The following is a 26,423-nucleotide window of genomic DNA, read 5'->3' on the forward strand; positions in this document are numbered from 1 at the left end:
TAGGTAATTTCAGAGCGGCCCAGACATCTAATTTCTCAACAAATAATTTTTCCCACAAGACTGATACGGATCAGATATACGTTGGGCTGCTTCATGTACCTAATATCTTTCAGGTAGTATTAAAAAAAAACAAAGAAAAAGTCGTTTTTAATCTCATGTAGTAAATCTCTTCTTGCTGCAATTGTACAGGACTGCCTAGATTTATAGCAAATGGCAGAGCAGTAACAGCTCCCGGGGTATTAATTATCACATCATTAAAACAAATTTTCCAGCCCTCAACAAGTCCCTTTCGGGCTGTCCTGCGAGTGGGCGGTTTGGAGCCAGTCGGGGGAGGGGGGACGTTCTACGTTTGTTAAGTTTCTAGAGCGAGGGACAATAATGGAGCAGCAGAGATTCCGCACACCAGCGTTCCAGCTGTCACTAGCGTTCCCAGGTTTGATGACTACCGACGTCCGCTCGGAGTCTGCATTTTTAAACAGCCCGGGACCACGTGGCTGCCTGCCCGCTCTGCAACTGGCCTTCGGTGCCTCACTCTTGGCTTTGGCGCCGAACCTTTCCCCCTATGTGGACGCGACCATTGGCTCCGCGCTCGAGGGGGTATGGCCCAACCTCACGGCCAAGGCTTCCCCGAATGACGCTTCTCATTAAGTCACAGGAAAGGTTCAGTCACGAATTTAAAGAATCAAATGCAATACACCTAACAGTGCTGTAGAAGACACGTTTTGCTAAAAAGAAAAAGCAGTCCTGATCCGGGCTCCTCCTACACTCTGTGGGGGCTGCAAGGGTGGTTTCGCCCGAAGCGCGGGCTCCGCCTCCACGGGTGCCGCCATTTTGTTTGGCTGGAGGGGAGTGAGCGGCGCTTTGGGGGAGGGGTCTCGTAGGCGCCTCACCTGACCCCAAGGCCACTGTGCTGGTACTGCTGCACGGGGAGGCCTTCTCCCCGGATAGCGGCGCGGAACCATGTACATAAAGCAGGTAAGGCCTGCGCACCCGCCCCGCCCCTCGCCGGTCCGTGAGGAACGCTCCTTGAGGCGGGGGTGTTGCGGTGCGACCCGCGGCCTCGCACCTCTTCTCTCGCGCGGGTAGCCCCAGGGTGGGCCTGTGGGGGAAGGGAGACAGGTCCCGCCCCGCGGGCGCTTCAGCCGAGGGGCTCGGAGAACTGGGGCGCTCTCCTCTGCTGCCCGCCCCCCCCCCAGCCTCCTGCGGGTCTCACCTGAGGGAAGCGGGGTATCGGGGAGGTGTGGAGGGGCCGCCGGCGGGCGGGCGGGGGTGCCGAGCCGGGAGCGCCGGCAGAGAGGGCCTACAGCTGGCTGGCGGCCGGCCCGGGGGCGGGAGGGGCTGTGTTGTCCTGCAGAGATGGCACCGAACGGACCCTCTGTGGGGGGTGTGAGGAGAGTCGGTCTCCCCTGTCCGGGGCGCCCTTTGGGGTGTTTGCTGTAACCGGGCCCTTCCCCTCCCGGATTTACTGGAGAAGTAAAAGGGACCCTCATTCCTGCAGAAAGTGTAGCGTCTCATTCAGTTGTTTACTTCTGTCAAAATGGTCTCGCGCCAGAGTCCACCACAAAGATGAGCCCATTCACACTATTTTGGACGAGGTTTTCTATGGGATTGTTGGACTCCAGGGACTCCTTTGGAAAGTCTCCTGTGTTTGGCTGGCGGTGTGTCTGACTGAAAGGGGCGCCTGCTGGGCTTAGAGTCAGGAAAGCTGGGTCCAGTCTGCCTCCATGATATACTTCTACAATAGGACTGTAATGTTTAGTGTTCCAGTTAAGCTTATGCACAGTACTTGATTTGGAGAGTTCCTTAACAGGTTACTAATTAATGATTCTTAAAAAAAAAAAAAAAAACAACAACCCACTGGCAATGGTTACTGACGAAAGGAGTGTTTTAAAAAGAAGATTTTTAATCATCACTTTCCAAAATGAGTTTTTTCGTATTAAAAAAATCGAAAGTTTTCCGTCTTGCGTTGGATGAGAAAATAAAATGTAAAGAAATGTTACTTAAAAAAAAAATTACGGGGAACCCCGGGTGGAAATGGAGAGAGTGCTGTCACATTGCGGGGATTGCAACTAATGTCACAAAACAATTTGTGTATATATTTTTGAACGAGAAACTAATTTGTGCTGTAAACTTTCACCTAAAGCACAATAAAATTTTAAAAAAAGTTACTCTAGAAAGTATTTATTTTTGTGTGTGTTCTCAAAAATATCTCTTTTACTTATTAGGTTATTATCCAGGGTTTTCGAAGTTACAGAGATCAAACAATTGTAGATCCCTTCAGTTCAAAACATAATGTTATTGGTAAGTGTTCGTGGTTTACTAGATCAGATTTATATATACAGACATATGAATTCTGCCCATTCAAGCCATGTATTGGCTTGAGGAGACAGGAATTGTCTTTGAATATTGGATATATTTATCTGCTTTTTTTTCCCCCCAGTATGAAATAATGTCATTGTCCTTTATCTGCACAGATGAATTGCTTATTTTGTAAATTTAAAATGCTTGGATAAAACAGTTACTCATTTTTATTTGAGTGTCTTTAAATGTGTGGAAGTGTGTTTTAATAGCTTGAAGAACTATTTTTTAAATTTAGAGCGAAGGATAACTAAATTCAGTGTTTGAGCTATATTCTATTCTTGATGTGTCATATCCTTGTTAAAATGCTTGCTATTGCTTTATGTAACAGATAATCATTCTTTAGTCATAAATTAGATTGTTCTCAGTTTTTCTTTTCCTGTCATAATGTCTAAGGACAGACAGTGTAGCTTGATGGGAAGAGCATAAATTTTGGAGTATAACAGAATGGGGTTCAAATCCCAGTTCTTTTTGAAACTTTACTGTCTAAGAAGCTTCTGTTTTCTCATTTGTAAAATGGAGGTAATGATATCTCTTTCATAGGGCTGTTGGGAAGATTAAATGAGAAAGCATATGTAAGTGTAAGGAAAAAGGAATAAGTAATTAGTGATTGCCATTATATAATATTTAGTCTTCAGATTATATAATTTCCATTTTGCTGGTACAGCCAACCGAAGTGTTTTGTCCCCTGAACTCTTAAAGGATAGATGAAATGAGTGCTTGTAAACACATGTGCTGTTGACACAGTTTTGTCATACAGTGTCCTCCTTACTAGGTAAGATTCATATAGAAAATCGATAGATGGTAATGTTCCCAGAAGATCCTTGGAGAATCATACTTCCTTTATTCTGTGTAATGGTTTTATCTGCACTCCGTACATCAACTGCAACCTTGTAGTTGGGAATAAAACATACTTTTCTTCCTGCTCCAGCTATTTTGAAAAAGTTAGTTAATTGAATTGATGCGCTATAAAGGTAGCTTGGTTTTACTGGGATTTGGCTTACATTTTGTTTATAGATGCTTTCTGATTTTCATCAATCAGAAAATCTCTAGAAATGGAGAAAAATAATTATTAGGTTTATGTTATTTCTATATATTACAAAACATTTTGCTGTCGAGTCAATTCCAACTCCTAGCGACCCTATGGGACAGAGTAGAACTGCCCTATAGGGTTTCCAAGGAGTGACTGGTGGATTCGAACTGCAGGACTTTTGGTTAGCAGCCGAGTTCTTAACCACCGCGCCACCGGGGCTCCAGATATGTTACAAGGTAGAAATAAATATCTTAGTATTTCGGTTGTATAATTTTATAAATGATCTGTAAAATGACCATTATTCATCTAGAATGATTAAATTACTTCTGTAGACTCTACTCAAAAGTCTGTAGAATATTCCATAGAGGGTCAGTGAAAAAGAAGAAGACCCTCAACGAGCTGGATTGTCACAGTGGCTGCAGCACTGGGCTCAAACAGCAGTGATTGTGAGGATGGCGCAGGACCAGGCAGTGTTTCATTCTGTTGTATGTAGGGTCGCTGCGAGTCGGAACCGACTTGACGGTGCTTAACAACAACAGAGTCTCTTTTGTTTATTGTCTTAGCTCTTGTCAGTAGTCATTTTTACAAAGGAAAATTGTCTAAGTGTTGTTTTAACTAAAACAAACCTAATATACAACTTTAAATATGTAACAGCACATTCAGGTACCTTAATAATGTAAGAAAGACCAAAAGTCATTCATACTGATTGGCCCTTAAAAATATCTGGTGATAGTGTACCACTTTGATTGTTAAATGATTTTGTCTCAAAAAAAAAAAAAAAAATCAGCAAGATTTGAAGACAGAATCTATCTCTGGGCTGATCTTCAGATGTTTGGTATATGTGCCAAACAGATGACTTTCTAAGGTTTTTTTTATTCTAGCCTTTTAACAAAAAAGAAGTAAATGGTAATTATAAAACATTATGGAAGAGCAGAAAAACTAAAGGAAGAAAATTTAAACTGTAATCCTTCTACCCATTGATAGTCATTGCTAATATTAATGGTCTGTACTTGTGTTAGCGTTGGTTTCCTAGAAAACAGCCTGAGGCAGGCTTAGCTGCCAAGGCTTTAATGGGGAGGTGTAGTCTGAGGGCAGGAGTGAGGGGAAAAGCTGGTCACAGCTTTTTAAAGAAGGCACAGCTGGTTGCGGTCACACTGGATAATTTCCAGAAAGACTTTGTGGACCTACCACGCTTTGCAACAGTCAGATGGGAGAGGAAGGAGAGAAATTTGTTTGCTGACTTCTGTCTCTCATTGGTCAAAGTTTACCACTTCAGGCATTAATTTCCCCACGCTTCTGGACTGTATTACTCTGGGGAGTATCCTTTTTTTGGATCTTTACAGATCTGACCTGAATGCATCCCCAGGGCAGGCTGAAGTAACCAGAGCTGTTAGGGGCCTGAGGATGTCCACTGATGGACAGCCAAGACCTGGATTGTGGTGGTGAATCTGGATGGATATATATATATATATACTCGGTCTTCCTGAACACCTTTCCAGTCTGTATACATCCATAAGTATGCCCTTTTCTTTTTAAATAAAAATCTTCATAGTGTAATTTATTGGTAATCTATTTTTTTTCTTCAGAATAAATCTTAAATGTATCTTTCCTTATTTAATATTCAGCATCCTTTAAAGTTGCTGTGTAATGTTCTACTCTATGGATAGGAGTAACTCTAAAAGGGAATTAAAAAAAATTTTCACTTACTTATTTATAAGTGGATTATTGTTTGAAATATTTATATTTATTTAAGATAAGTTATCTTTTTTAACTTATTTGTAAATAATTTCAAATTTGCAGAAAAGTTACACAAATAAGAACAGTGCAGAGAATACTCCCATACCCTTTGCCCAGATTCAGCAAGTCTCATTTTCTCTATTTGCTTTATCATTTGTGCTTGCTCTCCCAATCTTCCTGTACACACCACACACACTTTTTTTTTTCCTCAAAGTTATGTATATAGGGGCCCTTTACCAGTAATGACTTTAATGTGTATTTTCTGAGAATAAGGATACTCTCTTACGTAATCACAGTAGTTATCAACTATACAGAAACGCAAATCCTCACAACTGGATCAAAAAGCAACATCATTATAAATGGAGAAACAATTGAAGTTGTCAAGGATTTCATGTTACTTGGATCCACAGTCAGTGCCAATGGAAGCAGCAGTCAAGAAATTAAACAACACATTGCGTTGGGTCAGTCTGCTGCAAAAGACCTTTTTAAAGTGTTAAAAAGCGAAGATGTCACTTTAAGGACTAAGATGCACCTGACCCAAGCCATGATGTTTTCACTTGTCTCATATGCATGTGAAAGAAAGCTGGACAATGAATAAAGAAGACCAAAGAAGAATTGATGCCTTTGAATTATGGTGTTGGCAAAGAATATTGAATATACCATGGACTGCTAGGAGAACAAGGGATCTGTCTTGGGAGAAGTACAGCCAGAATGCTCCTTAGAGCTAGGATGGCAAGACTTCATCTCATATACTTTGAACATGTTATCAGGAGGTACCAGTCCCTGGAGAAGGACATCATGCTTGGCAAAGTAGCGGATCATCGAAAAAGAGGAAGACCCTCAACGAGATGGATTGACACTGGCTGCAGCGACGGCTTCAAGCATGACAACAGTTGTGAGGATGGCGCAGGATCGGGCAGTGTTTTGTTCTGTTGTACATAGGGTCCCTATGAGTCGGAACCAACTCAACACCACCTAACAACAACATACAGTGGAGAAATTGGACAACACCTTGATGGGTGACCAAAAGTAATTATCACTAACAAGGGGTAGAGGGACATCTCCAAATGTGCTACCCTGAGAAGGATCCATCACTTATTTTTCAAAAATAACAATGTTTTAAAAGAGAAAGGCTGTGTAAATGATTGTTGTTGTTAGTTGCCATTGAGTTGATTCTGATTCACAGCAACCCCATGTTTGCAGAGTAGAACTGCTCTGTAGGGTTTTCAAGGCTGTGATCTTTCAGAAGCAGATCTCCAGGCCTGTCTCCCAGTGCACCTCTGGGTGGGTTCAGACTGCCAACTTTTTGGCTAGCAGTCGAATGCTTAACCGTTTTTGCCACCCAGCCACCTATGGAAGTAGTTAAAAGAGATATGACAACTAAATGCAATACCTGATCCTAAATTAGATTATGTACTGGAGATTTAAAAAGAAAGTTCTTTAAATGACATCTCTGGGTCAGTCAACGTAACTGGAACATGGATAGCAGATTATTATGTTAATGTTGTCGTTAGGTGCTGTCGAGTCGGTTCCGACTCATAGTGACCGTATGTACAACAGAATGAAACACTGCCTGATCCGGCGCCTCACGGTTGTTATGCTTGAGCCCGTTGTTGGCAGCCAGTGTCAGTCCATCTCACTGAGGGGCTTCCTCTTTTTTGCTGACCCTGTGCTTTACCAAGCATGATGTCCTTCTCCTGGAACTGGTCCCCCCTGATCACAAGTACAAAGTACGTGAGATGAAGTCTTGCCATCCTTGCTTCTAAGAAGCATTGTGGCTGTTCTTCCAAGACAAATTTGTTTGTTCTTCTGGCAGTCCATGGCATATTCAGATATTCTTCGCCAACACCATAATTCAAAGGCATCAGTTTTTCTCTGGTCTTCTTTATTTATTGTCCAGCTTTCTTTCACATGCACACGAGACAATTGAAAACACACAATGGCTTGGGTCAGGTGCATCTTAGTCCTTAAAGTGACATCTTTGCTTTTTAACACTTCAAAGAGGCCTTTTGCAGCAGATTTGCCCAATGCAGTGTGTTGTTTGATTTCTTGACTGCTGCTTCTATGGGCGTTGATTGTGGATCCAAGTAAAATGAAATCCTTGACAACTTCAGTCTTTTTCTGTTTATCATGATGTTGCTTTTTGATCCAGTTGTGAGGATTTATGATTCTGTATAGTTACTGTATTTCCCTGTGTAACTAATAAGCAACATGGCGAGACACTTTAGGACGGTGCAAATGTTGTGCTCCTCATCAGAATTTTCCCAGAGGATTAACATTCTTTATTCTGATGGTTACACATGATGAGTTTCCATTTCCAGTACTCCTTTCACACTTAGCACTTGGTGTTCTACTGTAAGCAAGAATCCCCCTTCCTCCTTTATTTATCTTTTTATTATCAGTATGGATTCATGGACTAGTTTCCTCCCCAGTAGTTTATAATTCATTACTGTTCTTAGTTATGTTGGTGCCCCATTTGTCCCAGATTTGGCCAGTGGGAGCCCCCTTCAAGCTGACTCTTATGTCTTTGTTATATACCTTTTTATTTATTTATTTTCAAGCACTTCCTTACTTTCTGGCATAACATAAATTATCTCTTTAGGATTTACTTTGCATTAAAGGTGGTAACTTAGAATTAGGTAGCTAATTTGTTCATGATATTGTGGTTAATATAGAGATTGGTATAGTTATTCTTGACTCAACTCTGAAATATTTGCTAACTAAAGAATTTCAAATATTTATTAAATCAAACTTTTGATATTCTTTTATGTATAGAATTGCTTATTGTAAAATTGAGATCGTTTTTAAAAAGTGCCTTATAGTTGTCTAGACTTGGTTCTGTGAGACTAAATGATATATAGGGTTGATCATAAACAGTGTAACATGTGAACAGTTTGAGAATTTAAAATGATTATTTAAGTATATAAGAATGTTAGCAATATGTGATTTTTTAAATTGTTAAAAATACTTATGTTTAATTAAACTAGAATTACATGTCTATTATAATGAACATAAATTATGAAGGCCAGGTATTATAGTTATTTCTATTAATTTTAAACAATTGGGAAAGAGCAAAAGAATAAGTTTCTTTAAAAAAAAGAAACTGTCCGAAGTCTATAGAAAACTTATACTCAAATGGTGAGTAAAACTTGTTTATTGGTTTCTTTTGTTCACTGCTCTGTTGTATTTAATTTTAAATATTAAGATATGTGTTAGAAAATTGAGTTTATAAATTTTTTAATACTTTAATAGTTTTAATTTTATTGGTTATTAGTAAAAATAACATGTACTTTTTGAAAATTTGTAGTGGGCAGAAACGGATCTGGAAAAAGTAACTTTTTTTATGGTACGTATTTGTTTTTAATTTCTAAGTATGTTAAGATCTAGGTATGTTAAGGTAATTTACTAAAATCATTCTTTTTTTGAGATTATGTCTGCATGAAACCCAAGAAATACTTCTTCACATATGGGTACAATTTAGAGAGTTTAGAGTCTAAAGATCTGAATTCTGTTCACTACCCAATGACCTATGAGCCATGTGAGACTGGGCAAAAACACTTAACCTCTCTGATTATAAAAATGGAGATGTTTGCCATGTCTATCTTAGATGGGTGGTGAGAATCAAATGAAAGAATACATATGAAAGTCCTTTTAAAACTTGAATGCAGTATATAAATGATATGTTCTGCGTATTTCTAGCAATTCAGTTTGTTCTCAGCGATGAGTTTAGTCATCTTCGTCCGGAACAGCGATTGGCTTTGTTGCACGTAAGTGAGACTGCTTTAAGATGTTTTTATTGTATGTATAAAAAAATACATCATCAATCCCAGGGGACAAAATAATTTATTCACGTGACTATATCTTAGCGTATCTCTTAAGTGTGTTATTCTGCTGTAAAATTTAGCTTACGGTATTAATGCAGGAGTCCTTGTATTCTGCTGTACAATTAGGCTACTGTATTAATGTAAAGGAGCCCTTGTGGTGCAGTGGTTAAGCACTTGGCTGCTAACTGAAAGGTCGGTGGTTTGAGTCCACCAGCTGCTCCACGGGAGAAAAGACCTGGCAATTTGCTCCTGTAAAGATTTCAGCCTAGGAGACCCTATGGGGCAGTTCTACTCTGTCTTATAGGGTTGCTTTGAGTCTGAATTGACAGCATACAACAACATATAGGAGTCCCTGGCTGGTGCCAATGGTTGATGTGCTCAGCTGCTAACCAAAAGGTTGGAAGTTCACGTCCACCCTGACGTGCCTCAGAAGAAAGGCCTGGCAGTCTGCTTCTGAAAAAAGTAGCCATTGAAAACCCTATGGAGCAGAGTTTACTCTGACACAAGAAGAGTCCTCAGGAATGGTTGTATTAATGCAGGATAAAGGCTTAATTTCTATATAATTGTTAGAAGAAAATTGTAGAATTTACCCGGGGATGAATATGTCCTAAGTGTTAATGTAAATTAGATAATTATCTTTGATAAAGATATGGTCTGATAAGGTTCTTAGAATCAGATTTGCAGAGGAAAAAAGAAAGGTTTGGAATTGAGGATTAGTAACGCTGAGATACGGAACCAGAAGTTATGTGAAGGCATAGAGAAGCAAACATTGCAAACCAAACAGCGTACAAGTTGTCTGTTGGTAATCTTTGCCATATTCGTACTTAGATAGTAATGTCATTTTCTGATATGAAAGACAGTATATAGTAATAAAAATTTTAAAATTTTCATTAGATAATTAAGACTAATGAGCTAGAGTTATTTTAGGATAAAAATTATAAAAGGCTGCATAATAAAATTATATCATTTATTTCTTCCTGGTTTAAATATAGCTTGTAATTATTTTAAGACCAGAAAGGGAGATTCCTCAATATATCTTGGCAACAATGTCTCTCACACTTAAGTTCTTTTTGTTTAACCATAATAATTTTTTTCCCTTAAGTTTGAATTCATAGCCCAGTAATCAGAACTGATTCCCTGTAGAAAAATCTTTTAGTTTTCTCAGACTGGTATTAGAAGAATTAATAATCTCTTCAAGTATAGCTCTCCATTGTATTGAACCAGCACATAATAATAACAGTTTCTAGAATCTTGGTATGTAGTGATTGGGTTATAGATTGGTCTAACTGTGATACAGGTTAGATGTGTGTGTTTCCATAGCAGATTTAAACCTATATAGAATGTCTCAAATTAAATGTTAAAAAAAACAATTCCAATAGTTATCAGATGATTTCTTAGGGTTCCTTTCCGTTATTAAGGTGACTAGGAATAGCTTCAAGGTGTTTTCAATATTAGCAAATAGGTAGAATTCGGCTTTGTGCTATAAAAAAGTGGTCTGCAGAGCAAGACCTAAGTACATCTAACTTTGACATTTCCTATACGTTCCTAAATTCTTTATTCAGAAACAAGTTATTTGGTTGAGAACTGTTTTGTTATGGAAATCCAGTGTGTCTACTGTTTTGGCAAGAGAGCTTATACTAGTCTGATAGAAATGTTTCTCCATAGAATTAGGTTTGTTACCATGCACTAAACTTTTAAAGTGTTTAAAGAATATGAAAACACCACTTAAAAACAGGAAATTTGTTTTTCTAATGTTTTAGGAAGGTACTGGTCCTCGTGTTATTTCTGCTTTTGTGGAGATTATTTTTGACAATTCAGACAACCGATTACCAGTGAGTTATATTGTTTTTTCTTTTTAGTAATGTTCAGAATTTTATTGATGCAGTTAATTTTTTTAATACTTTAGAAACATTTGTTTATAGTTGTACTTTAGCTTTTATGTTTGAACTTATGTTAAAATAACTGGTTTATGTACTGATTTTGCCTTAAAATGAACATTTTGGAAAACAGCAAATGGGAATATGTGAGCTCTTGTGAAAAAATGTTTGTCCTGAGAATTGAGTATTCATAGCATGTCCTTTGTGAGATAATTGAGATTTTAAAATAAGAAAACTTATGGTTACGGAACTTTAAAATGACCTTATTAACTAAAAAGTTTCCTACTTTTACTGTTAAATTAACTTTACTCTTAAATATTTCATTAGATTGATAAAGAGGAAGTTTCACTTCGGAGAGTAATTGGTGCCAAAAAGGATCAGTATTTCTTAGACAAGAAAATGGTCACGTAAGCATTTTTCTTCACATTTACTTCTTTTCTTTTATGAAAGGGTAAAAGTATTCTTTTACTTGCCTCATATGTGAGGTATACTTGCCTCATACTCAAGAAGTCAGTATGGAAAGCATAAACATAAGAATCGTAAGATTCTCTAAGGCTGATATGGCAGATGGTTTAATGACTCTCTTGTACTTTCCAATGAACAGGAACTAGACTTAATATTTTGCTTATTGCTGGCTGCTTTAAATTATTTATCTAACAAAAAATTCCAATGTTTCTCAACAGGAAAAATGATGTGATGAACCTCCTTGAAAGTGCTGGTTTTTCTCGAAGCAATCCTTACTATATTGTTAAACAAGGAAAGGTAAAAAAAATTCTATGCCCTTTTTTATAGAATTTGTTTTCTGAGTATATTTTTCACTTGAATGATGAGTGTGGTTTATTGATTATAGCAGTTATATTGAAGCAAAAATGGACCTTATTTTCTGTTTTTTTAATTTATTTTGTGTTGAAGTAAGCATTATCTTTTTGTGGCTGTAAAGTACCAAATAAAGATCCATTGGAAAATAAGATAGAAGTATTTCAGCAGAGTTGTTTAAGTAGTTCTTGTTTTCTTTGTGACTTGTATTATTCACTATATTCTATACAACGTTTCTGGTTTGTGAAAGTCACAATAATTATATTTAAGAATATTATAGAAATTACATAAAAATCAGATTTGAAAAAATTACTTTCTAGAATGAATATTATATTACTTTATCACAGACTGAAAACCAAAAAAAAAAACCCAGTTGCCATCAAGTCAGTTCTGACTCATAGCTACCCTATAGGACAGAGTAGAACTGCCCCCGTAGTTTCCAAGGTGGATTCGAACGGCTGACCTTTTGGTTAGCAGCCAGGCTTTTAAACCACTATGCCACCAGGGCTCCAAAACACTGAAAGTTTATGTTATCAGAAATCTACAATAATGCTACATATTATTTTTCCTTACCGAGATTGTACTCTTTACAGCAGCTAAACTATAAACTTAAGCTAATTGTTTTACTATTCTCTTGTATATTTTAAAGTCTCTCTAAGATAATTTCTTTTTTTCAAAGCTTACCCTGAGATACCCTAGTAGTTCTGTAGTATATTTTATTTGAGGGGGTGAGATGGGAACTAGAGGAGAATTCTCAAAGAATGTCCAATTCTTAACTTCATATTGGAGGCTTTTTTAGATATGTCTTGGGAAGTCATCGTTCAGAAGTCTTTAGGAAAAGTATGGTGTTTTACTTTTGGGAAATGTACTGGAAGAACAGTTTTTTGAGAAGACTTACTATTTGTGAGATAAATTTTAGAAAACGAAGTTAATTTGAAAGAGCTATTATCTGAGTCTTACCTCCTTGTCATTTTATATAAGCCATCCATGACTACAGCATCTAAAAGAGCACTGCCTCCCCCCAGAACCCTATGTGCTTTATTATCTTATTCTGTTTTATTTTTCTTCATAACACTTAACTACACAATAACAATATGCTTAGTTTCCTAGAATGTAAGCTCCATGAGGGCAGGACCTTTTCTGTTTTGTCCATTGCTATATTCCCAATGCCCAGCAAGGTGGAACATGTGGTAGGCATTCAGTAAATATTTTCTGAGTGAATGAACATACTTAATTGGGGTGCCCAGTGATGAGGCTCTAAAGGATGATTATTCTTTGATAGACCATATTTTCTTGTTTAGAGATGATTCTTTTACATGTGTTAAGAGTAACTTTGACCTCAGTTTTTTAATGCAACTGTGATACTTTTGACCTTTATTTGTTATTTATTTATTGTTCATTGAGCTTTTGTTATTTATTTATTCACCTTTTTGCTTGTTATTTCTGCTGCATTAAGTTGCATCTTACTTAGGTTGCCACTCTCTCTTTCTGCCATGCATTTTAAAATGAAATTTTAAAAGATAGTACAATGGTTAAGAGCTCAGGCTGCTAACTTAAGAGTCAGCAGTTCGAATCCACCAACCACTCCTTGGAAGCCCTGTGGGGCAGTTCTACTCTGTCCTGTAGTGTTGCTATGAGTTGGAATCAACTCGATGGCAACGGTTTTGTTTTTTTCTTATATTATTTCATTTAATGCTCACTGTCCCTCTAACGTAATTATTTTTATATAGCTGTATTTAAAGTATGCCACTTTTGTTATACTTTTGATTGTATTATTATAGTTTTTAAAAATTTGCTGTCACTGACAGTTCCCCCTTGTTCTTTTAAAATGGAGCTCTTTTATACCTTATATTGACTAAGATAAAGTGGTAGTATGGGATATTCCTCCATTTGTAAGTTAGAGTTTTTCATAAAGGAGACTCATGAATGTATTAATTCTAGTTTGATTATATTTGGTAAATTCCATTTAATTAGAAGAGATATAGTATGTAGATATATGTACTATACAAATTATTTTAACTCAATCTACTAAAACAAACTAGCACATGAATATATGTGTTAAAACTCTTTTAAGGTAAGATATTGTTTCTAAAGAGCTTTCTATAGCTATGCAATGATCATTTCTCTAAAATTTTTTAGATCAACCAGATGGCAACAGCACCAGATTCTCAGAGACTAAAGCTATTAAGAGAAGTTGCTGGTACTAGAGTATATGATGAGCGAAAAGAAGAAAGCATCTCCTTAATGAAAGAAACAGGTAAAATAAATGTGATGACACCTTTTTCTTTTTGGAAAATTACTTTGTCATAATTACTTTGTCATCGTGTTATCATAGTTATAAAGAGTTATGTCTTTTGTGTATTCTCAGGGGTACATTGTATGATAGTTTGCCTGTGTACTAAATGGAGAGAAAATTAGTTTGAGGCAGTTTAAGGTTTGAGATTTCCAGTAGTTCATCTCTTTGAATAAAGAAGTGCAACTGCTAGATAAGAGGGCCTTTGCATGTCAACTGTTTTGTGCCTCTAGCTTCCTCATCATTGTTAGTGAGGACTACAAATTTGGATGCATTCTTCAAAAAAAAAAAAATTGCTGGATTATCAACTGGCATTGTTTTAAGTTGCTCAGAGCAAGTAATTGTAAAAGTTTGAACTTGAATCTTCATTAATATGTTTATCATGGAAACCTTCCTTTACTTTTTAAGTGCTCTGTCATATCTCGGCTTAGAGTCAGTCCTGCGTTCAGAATCTGACTAACTGGCACTGGTGAACTTCTGTGTTTGTACAATCCTATCTTGTAGTTTGTGTTGCTGAACAGAGGAACAGAGTAGCACTCTGACGAGTGTAGTAGGTATTCAGTATTTGGCAGCTGTAAATAATGCTGTTATTAATAGAATGAGAATCAGTAATACTGACAATGTCAGTAGGTTTTTTTTTTTAAATGTTGTGAGAAGACACACTGGCTTGAAAGGAAGCTTAAACCGAGGACTTTACCATATGTAATACCAAAATTATTGTCACCATGTGTGTGTTCTCTGATGCTTTGCATAATACAGCATTTTAATTGCCATTTTAGTATCTTAAGTTTGGTTACCACATAATATCAAGGAAATACTGCTAAAGTTCTTAAGATTAAATTTAATTCATAGTTTGGAAGTGATATTATTACATAAAAACTTTATTCAACTCCTCTCTCTCCCTCCCCATTTTTTTAAAGAGGGCAAGAGGGAAAAAATCAATGAATTGTTAAAATACATTGAAGAGAGATTACATACCTTAGAGGAAGAAAAGGAAGAACTAGCTCAGTATCAGAAGTGGGATAAAATGAGACGAGCCCTGGAATATACCATTTACAATCAGGAACTTAACGAGACCCGCGCTAAACTTGATGAGGTAGATTATTTACATTTCCCACTTAAATCAGATTAATTTTATTTTCATGAATATGTTGAATCCATGCTATGTTTATATTTTGCAATGATTTTAAATAGAAATTTAAAAATAAAAAATTATCTGAATGAATTCATCATCAAATGTTTTTATTTCAGTTTACTCAAAGGAAAATGCCTAGACTTGTGGTCTTTATAATTGTATCTTAACTATAACAGGGTGGTAGTGTCAGGCAGACCAGGCTAAGAGGAAAGCCACCTTTAAAGCTCCTTGGGTTTTTTTCCTTGACTTTTTAAAAGGTATTTTGTAATTAGTATTGCTGACATTTTGTACAAAAAAGTTAATCGTTTTAGGTAATGGTAATGCTTAAAACCAAAGGAGCTATCTATTTAGAGAAAACCATTAAACTTTTTTTTTTGTAAAAATGGAGCCCTGGTGGTACAGTAGTTATGCCCTCACCTGCTATCTGAAAGGTCCGTGGTTCGAACCCCCCAGTCACTCCACAGGAGAAAGATGTGGCAGTTTGCTTCCGTAAAGATTTATAGCCTTGGAAACCCTATGGGGCAGTTCTGGTCTGTTCGGTAGGGTCACTATGAGTTGGAATTTGACTTGATGGCAGCAGTTTTCTTTGTAAAAACGTTTAAATGAATGATTACTTTTAGTTTATTTTAACAGATATGATAAAACATTTTTATTAGGTGTTATGAAATAATAAACACAAAATGCGTCAGAAATGGTAGCTTGTTTGTTTTTGCTTTTTCTTTTCCCCAGCTTTCTGCTAAGCGAGAGACTAGTGGAGAAAAATCCAGGCAATTAAGAGATGCCCAGCAGGATGCCAGAGATAAAATGGAGGTAAAATGATAAATTAGCCTGAGCCTAGCTTGTAGTTTTTTATCGCAGTACACTTTTTGTACCAGAATTATGGAAGGTAATCACAATGGGGAGTCACAGAGATTGAGTATTTGAAAGACAGAGTAGTACCAAAAGTTTAAGTGAAAGAAAAAGAAGAGATAGCATTAATGGTTGTCATAATTCTGCTGTTGTACCTCTAATTGCATGAGTCATTTCTGTTCCATACTTTTTGAATAGGATATTGAACGCCAAGTTCGAGAACTGAAAACAAAAATTTCAGCTATGAAAGAAGAAAAGGAACAGCTCAGTGCTGAACGACAGGAACAAATTAAGCAGAGGACTAAGTTGGAGCTTAAAGCCAAGGATTTGCAAGATGAATTGGCAGGGAATAGTGAGCAAAGGGTAAGTTAAAATGCTGAAACTGTAAGGTTAAGTAGGAACTACAGAAGACAGTGCTTTCTGTGACCAGTGCATGCCTGAATTTTTTTGTAGAAGATTTGCCACGTTAAAATAACTTGCACTGAAGTTACATTAAAAAAAAATTTAGTTTCATGTTGCAGGTTCCATTTTCTTGTCAACTTTTTTTAAGAGGAACCATGTTAGGTTTATGAATTAAGAAAAAAATTATAAGTAGATTGGATTTTTACTTATCTTGATTTATTTACAGAAACGCTTATTAAAAGAGAGGCAGAAGCTGCTTGAAAAAATAGAAGAAAAGCAGAAAGAACTGGCAGAAACAGAACCTAAATTCAACAGTGTAAAAGAAAAAGAAGAGCGAGGCATTGCTAGGTCTGGGATTTTTCACCAATATTTTCTACTTAGTTCCTCTGTAGAATCTATATGGTTACGGATTAAGAAGGCACTAACATAGTAATTAAGCGCAAAAGATAAATGTTCATTTGAAAAAATAATGGCCAGTTTTAAACAACTACTGTGGGCTCAGCATTATTGTATGCATGTTACCTACATTATTTCTACTCCAAAGCCTTATGAGATTGACATTATCCCCATTTTAAATTCAGCAGACTTGAGGCTCTGAGAGGTTAAGTAACTTGCATAAGATAAATAGCGAGACGTTGTTGGGCTTTTTAAAACATGCATAATGTTTGTGCTTTTTTTTTTTTTACTGTATGTGTCATTCTGCGACTTTTTTCATTCAATGCTAGACATTTCGTATCTATTGATGTATTGGACTTGGCCAGTGTTTGCTGTTTCACGTTAATTTAGCATATTATCATGTTTTTACCCCTCTTACATTATTTTAGTGAGTTGCCTGTTTATCTTGTGTCTGTTTTTTTTCTCTGATTTTTTTTTTTTTAATAGGAATGTTTTATGTAATCGGAACATTAATCTTTGTTCTCTGTATTGTAAAATATTCTGTCTTTTTTTTGCCTTCTAACCTTTATAGTGTCTTTTATTGTAAGGAGTTGAAAATCTTTATTTTGTCAAATATAGTTGGGCCATTTTTGAAAGTTCCTGAGATGGGGCACTAGAACTGAAAGTCTAGATCTACTGACTTACCCAGACCTGATGTAAGCATAGGGTCTGCCTGAAATTCTCAGGATGTGGGCTTTTCTACCTGACTTTTTAACTGTGGTTTAACTAATGATATAAAACTACTCAAAGGGGCTGTATTATATATGTAGCAGTTGGTTTTTTACACTTTTTTCTATGCTTAAAAGAAATGGTTCGTTTCTGTAGTTTAAAAAGAATGGCTTATGTATAGTTGAAATTATTGATTTCTGTTAAACTTGATTATTTACTATTTTGTTTTTTATCCATTCTCTTCCTTGCCTGTCTTGTATAGATTGGCCCAAGCTACCCAGGAAAGAACAGATCTTTATGCAAAACAAGGTCGAGGAAGCCAGTTTACATCAAAAGAAGAAAGGGATAAGTGGATTAAAAAGGAACTCAAATCTTTAGATCAGGCTATTAATGACAAGAAAAGACAGATTGCTGCTATACATAAGGATTTGGAGGACACTGAGGCAAATAAAGAGAAAAATCTGGAACAGTATAATGTAAGAATTTTATAGCTACTTTATGAAAATCTTTCAAAATAATGAGCATCTTAAGTTCTTAAATTTAATGTACAGTTTTATCTATTTCTTTAAGTTTTATTTTTAAAGAAGTTTACATGCTACTTACAGAATATATCAGACAGGTATTTATTTAGAAAAAGCTAGAACAATTTAATGTTGTACATATAGTAGTTCTTTTTTTTTTAAAGACTGTTTTTTCCATGTCAGTGAGTGTTCATATAGAGTGAGTGTATTTGAAAATGTGTTTTTATGAATTGGTAGTATGTACCTGAGCTACCTTTAATTTCAACATGTACAAGTCTAAAACATAGTTTTATAGTAAGTTATTACATTTTTTTATTTTAACAATTTTTTGTCATTTTAATAACATTGCACGATTTTTTGTTGGTTAAAACAATGGTGATTTTGTAATATTTTCTAAATGAATTAAACATGATTTACTATGCATGTTAAGTTAGCATTTCTTTAAGAATTGAAGTGGAAGATAAAATCATAACTTACAGATTAAGAAAGGTTTCATATTTAGAATGAGAAATGAGGAATAATCGCTGTCTTAAAGGTATGAGTGGCTCTATATACGTGAGTGGAAGGTGATGGAAGTTACTCGAAAGTGTGTAGGATAGGTATAAGATGAGGGTACAATGCACGTACGCAGAGGAACCTTCTTACCTGATGAGATCTGGACCGTCTGGTTATTGGTTGGTTTATCAGAAAAGTCACTAAAAGCATACACTCTTTAAAAATACACATATGCGCTTTTATAGATATCTTAAGGTTTTTATTTTAAAACAGATAAATGTACATTCATGTACCAATCTTTTGATATAGAGTCCAAATATTTCTTTTGAGTATGCCAGATATTTCTTTTGAGTATGAGTAGTGATTAGAGTTCTCAGGGGACTGTCTTGTATGAACCACACATGTAATACAGTTTTCCTTCAAGCTGGATGAGAAAGAATCCAGGATTTAATTTAGGATCATATGTTGCATTTAGTTGTCATGTTTCTGTAATCTCCTGTCATCTAGACCAGTTCTTCAGTCTTTCCTTGACTTTTGTGACCTTGACTGTGAGTTTTTGAATTATTATTTTTTATGTATTATAAAGTACATATTACATACTAAAATATATACATTTGTATAGAATATATTGTTACATATATTTATTTCTCCCTAGTCTTTTATTGTTGGTTTGCCCATTTAATTAATATTTTAGTGACCTTTGACTGTATCCAAAACCTCAGTCAAGCTGTTAAAGAAACAACTCTTTGCTTTGTATTCGTAGTCTCAGTTTATTTAATATTTAATAACAGATAAAACTAGCAAAACAAAAATATAGTGGGGAACAAACAACTGACCAAGGATGATAGACAGTAGCCTGCTGGCCTTGAGAGTCCAGTGTGCTTTAGTCAGGCTGCTTTATGGAGAGAATGGACAACACAGGTTAAACCTGGTAGTCAGTTTATGTAGAAATTGATTGGTATAGTTTCAACTGTGATTGCTACATGTCTTTTCTTGAAATAAGATGAGTTTTGTCTTGAGTTCATGGAAACGTCAACTTCAGCAGATGTCCTTTTTGAAAGAGCCTCATGATTAACCAAGATTTTCTAGTGTGAAGTTTTATTCATTCTTTCTCAAACTTGAAGTCCATTATTTTCTAAGATTTCAGCCACACATTAGGGTATCAAAATGATCACTTGTGGAGAAGAAGCCTGTCCTTAATAATGAATAGAGATAACTTCACAGTGCTGATTGCATTATGCAGAACAGCTTTTTGTTTCTTGGTATTATGCATCAGTAATCCTAAATGTATTAATTTTTCCACAGGTGTTATTTTTAACTTCTGTAGTATGAAAAACGAAATGTGTGTTTAGTGCCTTTGCTATACTGTTCTTCATTTCATTCACATAATACAACTCCTACATACTTGTCAAAAGTAAAGTTCAGACTTTTCTAACTGATAAATGGAATATATTGACCCTAGCAACTACTGTGGAGAACGGGAAAGTCTTGGATAGTTCCAGTGTAAGTCACAACGTTTCATATCTTTTTTAGACTGAACGACATTGTTCACTAAGGTAAAATCTACAAAACATACAGATTTTCAAGATTTAGTGTAGGTGACTTGCTTTCTTACTGAATAGCATATGATTGTCTCAGAAAGAGAATAATTAATGTTCAGCTGTGTAGGGGATGAATTCAGTCATTGCTCCTGTTTACTCTTTTATGGTTTCAAATAGCACGGAGTCTCAAATTCCTCACGTGTAGAATGAAAGGGTTAGTCTTACTATGCAAGATTTTACGAGTCAGTAAATTTTTGAGTAAAAATACTTTTATTCTATTCTTTGATTAGTGATGCAAAGGTAAAAATTATGATAAATTTAATTTTATATATATGTATTCCAAACTCATTTAGCATATTTTAATCTCTAGTTCCATTTAATTTTATTGACATTAGAAATCTTCATAAGTAGGGAAATTGATAGAATCCTCCTAGCCCCACACTCCACCACCCATCCTTTGGCAGAGATTCTAATTGAACAGAATACAGTGAGCATAAAATAGCAAAAAAAAAAAAAAAACCCAAACCTGTTGCTGGCAAGTTGATGCCAACTCATAGCAACCCTGTAGGATAGAGTAGAACTGCTCCGTAGGGTTTCCAAGGCTGTAATCCTTACAGAAGCAAACTGCCACATCTTTCTCCCGTGGAATGGTTGGTGGGTTTGAACTGTTGACCTTTCGGTTAGCAGCCAAGCGCTTAACCACTGCACCACCAGGGCTCCTTTAGCATGAGATACTTCACTCATATTGCCCCCATGAGTTGACAGAATGAGATAGATTAAAAAAAAATATAGCATTATGTAGTATCTGTGCTTACGTCACCTTAGTATTAAGGACTAATGCATCTTAGTACTCTGTGGGATTATTTGTAATTACTTTGGTATTTGCTAATAATTGGTTATGAACACATGAATGTAATGAATTTAATTATCTCACTAAGCATAATTCGCAGCTCCCTCCCTCCCCCATTGCCAAGGGTGGTTGATCTCTGGTTGATCTCAAGTTTTATCTTGGTTATCCCCTAGAAGGCAAGAATATTGAAGAATATTGTTTTGTTCCCTGGTGACTTCCCAGCTCTTAAAACAGTGTCGGGCACATGGTAGGCTTTTAGTAACTAATAACTATTTTCTAAATGTATGCGTGTCAGCTTCCCTTAAACTTTAGCCAAAGAGGATACTGGACGCTTTTCAATTTAATGTATAGAGTTCGTTAACTATCCCTAATTAATAGTGCCTTACTTTCTTAGAAGTTTTGCATCTTGAATATATCCTAGTTCATTGTTCTTGGTTGTAAAATAATAATCTAAAATATATTTTGTGTTCTGTTGCATGTGCGTAGAGGGGACAATTTGAAAATTTTGTACTGCAGTGTTTTGAGAACTTAAACGAATGCATTTCTCTTCTAAAATTCTGGAGTGTGTGTTAAATATAAGTGGTAAGATTTAAATCATTAATGAAGAAATCAATTTCATTTTAGTGGTATTTTCTAGAGTATTTTATGGACTCTGTTCTGGTGCTGTGTTCTTTAAAAAGAACTTTGAAATCAGATTTTTTAAACAGCTTCATTGAGGTATTTGACATACAATAAATTGCACATATTTAAAGTATATCATTTGATAAGCTTTGACACCTGCGAAACCATCACCACAACTAATGAACACACCCCTGGTAATTCCTCTCCCTCCCTCTTCCCTGTCTCTCTTCCTAGGCAACCACTGATCTGCTTTCTGTCTCTGTGGATTAGTTTACATGAAATTGGAATTTAAATTTGGATTGTTTTTATTTCCATAGAAATTGGATCAGGATCTTAATGAAGTCAAAGCTCGAGTAGAAGAACTGGACAGAAAATACTATGAAGTAAAAAACAAGAAAGATGAGTTACAAAGTGAAAGAAAGTTAGTATAGACTAAAATATGCCTTAAGTTTTTTGAATAATGCTAGTCACTGGCTGTTACACAGTTTTTATGTTATAAATTAACTGTTCTAGTTCGTTTCAGTATTTTATTCTAAACTATATACTGTTAGTGCATCTTCTTAGGCTTTTAAAATTAAAGGTACTCTAATTTTTATTGATTAGTTACTTGTGGAGAGAGGAGAATGCAGAACAGCAAGCTCTTGCTGCTAAAAGAGAAGATCTTGAAAAGAAGCAGCAACTGCTTAGAGCAGCAACAGGAAAGGTAGGCAAGTTCTTTTCATTACCTCCATTTACAGTGACCGTTGAGTCAGTCACTGTTACAGAAGAATTTATTAGTTTTCAATGGGTCATTGGTTCCAGGTAATAAATAGGAGAGTAGAGTGCATGTCACTTGTCCTGTAAATATGAAACAATAGGGATTATAAGCAACCTCACTGCCACCAGTACTATTAATGATCACACTTTGAATTTTTAGACGAAGAGCCACTTTTCAATGCTAGTTTTAAAGAGTAGAACCTATAATATAAGGTGTTGTGTATAGTTGGCATATTTCAAGGCATGATTTGTGTGTTGGGGAGGATGTTTAGTTTAATCTCTGGTATACTTTTAAATGTACAGAATAGACTCATTTCTTACCAGCAGGAGTGCCATTGGCAATACTATTTTAATATTTTTAACTTCTAACCATTTAATAGGCCATTTTAAATGGAATAGATAGCATAAACAAAGTGTTGGACCACTTTCGTCGGAAAGGAATAAACCAGCATGTTCAAAATGGCTATCACGGCATTGTGATGAATAACTTTGAATGCGAGCCGGCTTTCTACACATGTGTGGAAGTCACTGCTGGAAACAGGTAACCTTTTTTGCTTGATATTTAGGATTTTTAGAGGCAAGGGGGCATAAGGAGAACCTAAGAAACAACTTTTTGTCGTTTTAGTACAATATGTTCTCCATTATCTTCTTGTGTCCTTGATTATTTAACCTTCTAGTTAAAGGTGTAGGTGCTAAGTATTTGTTCCTAATTGTAGAAGGGAAACTTTTCCCTTTTGAGACTTTCTTTCCTCTATCCCCATCCCTCACATTGGAGTTTTCTAAATAGTTTTGTTTGTTTTTTGTGATATGAATTGGTTTGCATAGGAAAAAAATGAATTAATACTTAAATGTTTATATCACTTAAAAGTCTAGCAATAAAGATGTATCTTATTCTGTTTCCATGTAGGTTATTTTATCATATTGTTGATTCAGATGAAGTCAGTACGAAGATTTTAATGGAATTTAATAAAATGAATCTTCCTGGAGAAGTAACTTTCCTGCCCCTCAACAAGTTGGATGTCAGGGATACTGCCTATCCTGAAACCAATGTAAGTCGGTGTGTGTTAATGTCTACCTCTCTTTTAATAAATTACTTTTTCTCCTTTAGTCTGTTTAGCAAATGCTAGTGCCAGGCACTGCGCATTGGAATTCAGTGGTCATGGAGCATATTTGATGAGGGAGAAAGAGGTCACTGCCAAGACATGAAACAAATCATTGCAAATGTGCAAAGTTAAAAAGCTTAAGTGTAGGATATTACTGGAGGGTGTCCCAGGTGACAAAAGTAAGGCCATTATGGATATGCTTGGAAAAAAAAAAAAAAAACTTTTGTGGTTTATAAATTAAAAATATCTAGCAAGATAATAGACTCTGAAAGTATAATGTTGCTTTTGTTACTAGTTGATACACTATTTATTTTATAGTTGTTGCTGAGAATATACACAGCAAAACATACACCAATTCAACAGTTTCTACATGTACAATTCAGTGACTGCATTCTTCAAGTTTTGCAACCATTCTCACCCACCTTTTCTGAGTTGTTCCTCATTAACATAAACTCAGTACCCTCTAAGGCTCCTACCTAATCTTTGGAGTTGCTGTTGTCAATTTGATCCCATATACCTGCCAAAACCAAACCTGTTGCCATTGATTGAATTCCAACTCATAGCAATCCTCTAGGACAAATCAGAACTGCCCCATAGGGTGTACAAGGAGCGGCTGGTGGGTTCGAACTGCCAGCCTTTGGTTAGCAGCCAAGCGTTTAACCACTGTGCCACCAGGGCTCCTGATCCTGTGTAGATAGATCTTAAAAGAGCATAATGCTCAAGGCAGATATTCTTTTCTAGTTAAGCTAAACTCTTGTTTGGTTTTAAGAAGACTTCAGGGAATATTTTTGGTTTAATGTTTAAAGATTATCTCAGAGCAGTAATTTCAGGGGTTCATCTAACCTCCATGGCTCTAGAAAATTTGGAATCCATGAGAATTTTAAATTCTGTATCTTCCCCTTTTTGACCAGGATTCTTCTGTTGAATCATTGATCAAAATATTCAGTCAAAGTAGCCAGGCACCATCCAGTTCTTCTTGTCTCGTGGCAGAGGAGACAGTTGTTCATAGAGGCAGTTAGCCACACATCCATTTCCTCTTCCTATTTCTGACTCTCCTTCTTCCCCTGTTGCTCCAGGCAAATAGAGACCAGTAGTTGTGCCTTAGATGGCCACTTGCAAGCTTTTAAGACCCCAGGCACTATACAACAAACTAGGAAGTAGAACAGAAGCGCGAAACACGCTAAACACGTTATTAGGCCAGTTAACTGGAATGTCCCATGAAACCATGACCCTAAACTTCCAAACCAAGGAACTAAATCCCATGTGGTGTTTGGTTGTCCATAAGCAGCCTCAGCAGCTACTCTTTTTGTTGGTGTAAATATATCTATCACGCAGCTTTTGCCAGTTCAACTTTTTACAGGTGTACAACCTACTGACTGCACTTAATCGGCTGTGCAACACTGCCCTTAATCAGTGTGATTTTTCCATCACCATAAAGCAAAACTGCTGGCACTCTTTAAATGGATTAAAAATATCTTTAGACACTATTCTTGAAAAAAATGTATTGCTTCGAGGTGTTTGGCTTCAGAATGTTGATGGCAATAGCAATTATATCATTTTCTAAGTTTAAAGCAAACGTTACGAGAATGTGCAACGATTTAAATAGGACGGTGAGAATCTTACAAGCTACTGAAGGGTTCAGCTTTTTTCTACTTTCAAACCTACAAATGATCTTTGAAGTTTTGGGGTGGAAAAAAAAATGAATCTCACAAACACACAAGTGAAGCAAGACACAAAAGAATGCATATAATGTGGTTCCATTTAAACTAACTTCATAAAACTAAAATATAGATGATAGAAGGAAGTGGGAGGAAATGATTATCACAAAAGCTAAATAATAGCGGTTACTTCCAGCAGGTAAGCACTGTAGGTAACCACTATGTGTTCAGAAAAGGGCTTCTGGGATGTTGGCGGTGTTCTGTTTCTTGTCCTCCATGGTGGTTATGTTGGCGTTCTCTTTATAATTATTAATTAAGCTTACCTTATATTTATTGCATTTTTCCGTGTGTAAGATATAGTTCATAATTTTTTAAAGTTCTATAAATCCTGACAGTTTAGGAGAAAAAGGAAAAGAGTATTTAATTTAGACTGATGGAATTTCTAAAATTAGAATGTTTTGAGGAAATACTGATAGTCTATGTGACAGATACTATCTTAAGTGTTTCACATGTATTAACTCATTTAGTTTTCACAACATTACAAGGAAGGTACTGTTATTATCCCACTTTTGTAGACAAAGTAACTGATACCTAGGAAAGGTAAGCAACTTGTCCAGAGCATGCATCTGATGAGTGGTGGAACCAGGATTTGCAGGTGGGCAACCTGACTCCAGAGCCACCAAACTCTTTATCTCTATGCTATACTATTGAAAAGCTTTATGATTACCGGGATATTTTAGTGAAATGACTTTTCTAACTTCTTCAGTATAGTACTGATAATTTTGAAATATAAAGGCATTTATGTTTATTTGTATTTCATAAAGATGTAATTTATATTTCTGCTGACATGAAATTTTTTTTCTCTGCTGACAAAACATTCGTTTTTAGGATGCTATTCCTATGATCAGTAAACTGAGGTACAATCCTAGATTTGACAAAGCTTTCAAACATGTGTTTGGAAAAACACTTATTTGTCGTAGCATGGAGGTTTCAACCCAGCTGGCCCGTGCTTTCACAATGGACTGCATTACTTTGGAAGGTTTGTAGTAGTAATTCTTAGCTTTGAACAAATAAATTCTAATAAATCATTTAACATATGTAATATGTCTGACGAGTGACTCTTACATAGTAATTCAGAGTCATGTTAATTTTAAGAGTATTTGAAAACGCACGTCCTTGGTGGGAAACTGAGAAGAGTTTAAGTTAGTATTAAATTTTTCCAGTTATTTTATTATTTTTCAAATAGCTACTTTGTTCAAGTCACAGTACTAACAGGCTCCACACTTTGTATTTAGTTATTATGTCCTTAAGTCTATCATTTGGTCAGTAGCAAGAATTTGCAACCTTTTTTTGCACCATTAGCTTCTTTGACTGTTTGAAATCTGTGAGCCCTTTCTCAAAATCATGTTGTTAAATGCATAAAATAAAATAACTTGGATAGCAAAGGAAA

General features: G+C 35.9%; 1 protein-coding gene across 2 annotated transcripts in view; it reads left to right on the forward strand.

Annotated features, from left to right (window-relative positions):
- The first annotated feature begins 838 nt into the window (after positions 1 to 838).
- Positions 839 to 26,423, forward strand: part of SMC3 (structural maintenance of chromosomes 3) — a 37,529-nt gene continuing 11,944 nt past the window's right edge. For both annotated transcript variants that reach the window (XM_004374841.3, XM_023729929.1), the window contains exons 1-18: positions 839 to 975; positions 2,226 to 2,301; positions 8,436 to 8,474; positions 8,828 to 8,895; positions 10,713 to 10,784; positions 11,157 to 11,236; positions 11,513 to 11,591; positions 13,785 to 13,902; positions 14,859 to 15,034; positions 15,803 to 15,883; positions 16,121 to 16,285; positions 16,551 to 16,672; positions 17,691 to 17,904; positions 21,774 to 21,877; positions 22,060 to 22,159; positions 22,593 to 22,753; positions 23,120 to 23,261; positions 25,862 to 26,012. In XM_004374841.3, the coding sequence (XP_004374898.1) occupies positions 961 to 975; positions 2,226 to 2,301; positions 8,436 to 8,474; positions 8,828 to 8,895; positions 10,713 to 10,784; positions 11,157 to 11,236; positions 11,513 to 11,591; positions 13,785 to 13,902; positions 14,859 to 15,034; positions 15,803 to 15,883; positions 16,121 to 16,285; positions 16,551 to 16,672; positions 17,691 to 17,904; positions 21,774 to 21,877; positions 22,060 to 22,159; positions 22,593 to 22,753; positions 23,120 to 23,261; positions 25,862 to 26,012 (1,963 nt within the window). In that variant the 5' untranslated portion in view covers positions 839 to 960. The remainder of the gene's footprint in view (positions 976 to 2,225; positions 2,302 to 8,435; positions 8,475 to 8,827; positions 8,896 to 10,712; positions 10,785 to 11,156; positions 11,237 to 11,512; positions 11,592 to 13,784; positions 13,903 to 14,858; positions 15,035 to 15,802; positions 15,884 to 16,120; positions 16,286 to 16,550; positions 16,673 to 17,690; positions 17,905 to 21,773; positions 21,878 to 22,059; positions 22,160 to 22,592; positions 22,754 to 23,119; positions 23,262 to 25,861; positions 26,013 to 26,423) is intronic.

This window comes from Trichechus manatus, unplaced genomic scaffold (genome assembly GCF_000243295.1).
Source record: "Trichechus manatus latirostris isolate Lorelei unplaced genomic scaffold, TriManLat1.0 scaffold00031, whole genome shotgun sequence".
NCBI classification, from domain to species: Eukaryota; Metazoa; Chordata; class Mammalia; order Sirenia; family Trichechidae; genus Trichechus; species Trichechus manatus.